This window comes from Rhopalosiphum maidis, chromosome 3 (assembly GCF_003676215.2).
Source record: "Rhopalosiphum maidis isolate BTI-1 chromosome 3, ASM367621v3, whole genome shotgun sequence".
Lineage (NCBI taxonomy): Eukaryota > Metazoa > Arthropoda > Insecta > Hemiptera > Aphididae > Rhopalosiphum > Rhopalosiphum maidis.
The window spans coordinates 53,165,436-53,168,400 of NC_040879.1; the positions used below are offsets into that span (position 1 = coordinate 53,165,436).

At 28.9% G+C, this 2,965-nt stretch overlaps 1 protein-coding gene across 2 annotated transcripts; it reads right to left on the reverse strand.

Annotated features, from left to right (window-relative positions):
* Window positions 1-2,701, reverse strand: LOC113557080 (microprocessor complex subunit DGCR8-like). 2 transcript variants are annotated; one of them, XM_026962381.1, is made up of 4 exons: window positions 2,627-2,701; window positions 2,345-2,551; window positions 1,110-2,065; window positions 1-1,035 (listed from the first exon to the last, which is right to left on the reverse strand). In XM_026962381.1, the coding sequence occupies exons 3-4, from the start codon at window positions 2,048-2,050 to the stop codon at window positions 24-26; spliced, it is 1,953 nt and encodes a 650-aa protein (XP_026818182.1). In that variant the 5' UTR covers window positions 2,051-2,065; window positions 2,345-2,551; window positions 2,627-2,701; the 3' UTR covers window positions 1-23. The 2 variants fall into 2 exon arrangements, with proteins under 2 accessions (XP_026818182.1, XP_026818181.1); XM_026962380.1 differs by having other exon boundaries at window positions 2,345-2,655.
* Window positions 2,702-2,965: the final 264 nt, after the last annotated feature.

A 2,965-nucleotide genomic window follows, 5' to 3' on the forward strand; every position in this document is an offset into this window, starting at 1 on the left:
TTCAACATGAATTAAATTTGTTACTAAGGACTTGTCGATGATGATGGAACCGCTATGGTATATGGACCTGTTGCACCAAGTATTGTATGTGGTAGTCCTAACATTTCGTTAGTTTCTTTTAATTTTCTCTGGTCCCTAATTTTTAACATTTCTTCTTTAAGTTTATTCAATATAGCAAAATTGGGTTGATTCGCTGTAGCTTTACTTTGGAGCTGGGTGATTTCTTGCTCTTCTTGTTTCTTTACTTTAGAATTCTTAATGCTCCGATTACCATAAAGCCGTAACAACGATCCCCAATTATCAATGTGTGGATGCAATAAACCCAGTATTACTTGAGCAGCTTTTTGTTTTCCGTCTCTTTTATTTTTACAAGTAACAGTAGCTGTGTGTTTACCGACAATCATTGTGCATTGGTTTAACTTTCTACGACGATTGTTTAATTTATATTCAATACCTATTTCACATTCACCGAAATTCCTTTGTAAACACACTAATAACATAGCATATGGACTAGGTTCTGTGGTCTTGGCACAGAATTCAATAACTCTAGGGTCAGTAACTTTAATTTGATTAAATATTACTGGATCACATTTATTTTTGATATCTATTTTAGTTTTCATTTCTGGTATGAGTATATCTAAGGTGGCTTGGGCAGCATTAACTTTTGCTTGTCTCTTACTATTACCAACACCAACACCATATTGGACATCATTAAGCATTACAGTAGCAGAATAAGGTGTTTCTGTATTTTCAAGTTCTTTAAATTCATACCAAGGTTGGGTTTTCAATGCTTGTTGTAAATATTCATGTAATATGCTTACATAACTTTTACCATCGGGATTCATTATCCATTCATGACGACGATTCCATTGTTTATCGTGATCCTCAGTTTGAACTGGAAATGATATCAGTTTAGTACTATCTGGAAGTGAAGGTCTTTCTTTGATATTGTTTAGTATGCCATTAGAAATTTCTGTTTTTATATTTTCTTCTTTCAGCTTTTTACTAGGAGATTCTACTTTTTTAATCTTAAACCTGAAACCAAAATATAATAAAAATTCATTACATAAAAATAAAATAGTTAAATCAATTAATGGATATTAACTTACTTAAATAGTGATTGACAATATTCCCGCAAATCTGCATGTGTTAAAGATTCTTTAGTAATATTTTCTTGTGCAGTCTCGACTTTGGCATTTGGTATAATCATATCTCCAAGTTTACTAACCTTAAAATTAGGTTCATTTTTTATAATTTCTTTATTCTTAAGACCTTTTTGATACTGTAAGCAACTAATTGCTGACAAAGGGGCTAAATGAGATTTGGGATCACCTGGTCCTAAAAAATAGGGTCTTGATAATGTTACAACTCTACTTTTCTTATGTAAATAAATAGGCATGCCACTTTTATGAATTACTTCAATCCAATTTTCAGGCAATATATCAAAATGGTTTTTACATACTTCTTCTAACACAGTTTTTTCATATTCTTTGAAATCATCTGGAGTAACAGTTTTCTTTTTATGTTCATTACTGGTTTTATTTTTGGCTCTATACGCTTTGTCTAGTAAATCATATACTTCATCATTATCTATACCTATGGACGTACATGTTTCAGTAATTCTTTTTTCATTATTAATATAATTATTGGCATCACCGCTAACATCTTTAACGGATTCATCATCTGTTTTTTTATTAACACTAGTCTTAGAATCTGTTTCATCTATTACATATTTTTCTAATTCAAATTCACTATCAGAAATAGGTACATAATCTTCACTTTCACTATCTTCATATTTATTAATATTATAATCTTCATCATCAGATATGTCAGAAAATACAGTCTGATTTTTGTTTAAACTTTGGTCTTCAAGATAATTGTCTATTTCAATCTTATTGTAATTTTGACTATTTTTATTAATTGAACTATCTCCATCAATATCTCTATCAAATAATTGTTCATTTATAAATGATAGTTTAGTTTTTTTTCTAGGACAATCTTCTAAAATATCATCAGAATTAGAGCTAACTTGACAATCTGATGACAACATATTCAAAATTCTAATCTGAAACAAAAATTAACAAGATCCATTAAATATATATATAGGTTTATGTTTACTAGGTACAATACTTTATATTACTAAGTTTAATATCATATTTTATGTGTATTGGTTATACTGTTATATTCTTGTGAGCTTGAGGTAAAATCAAAGTGTACATAATAAGATAGTTAAATAGTTTAATAAATACTACTGTTGTAATTAGTAAATAAAGGTACCTAGTTATTATATAATTTCATAATAAATTGAAATAAATTATTTTAATAAAAATATATATATACGTACGTAGAAAAATTTTAGACTAGTAAACAGTATCCAATATATCGGATAAAGATTCGAAAATGAACTGTAGCCTGCCAAATGCCGAGTGCGGAAATGCTGACTGTTGCTCTACTGCACGACTAGATAAGTAGTGAGTAATGACTACTGATAAATAATAATAAAATACTATTATCCTGATTACTTCGTGACGTGTAGACAACAGCAAGCTGACTATATAATTTGTTAGAAATATTATATAATCCAAAGAAACTAATCCATATAGAAAAAAAATAGTTAATAGTATACTTATTAGTATCATCGAACATAGTGTTCTAAGTTAGTACTAGCGGCTGGTGTGCCTCCATCCCGCGCATTGTAGAGCCGTCTTTGTTTGCCGAGTTTCTAACCGTAGTTACCGTATTATCTATTCCGTACTTTTGTTTATTATAGACTGTAGATACCGTTGAAATGTTAATAAAATTATGTGGGAACTTTGGCAACACTGTACTCATGTGACGCCTTTTTCTACACACGTTAAAAATATTTATCTATATTATAAAATATAATTTTTCTTGTTGACTTATTAATTTTTTGATATCTTAGTTGTTTTTATAATATACAATAAATATTAACTTAAAAAGTACA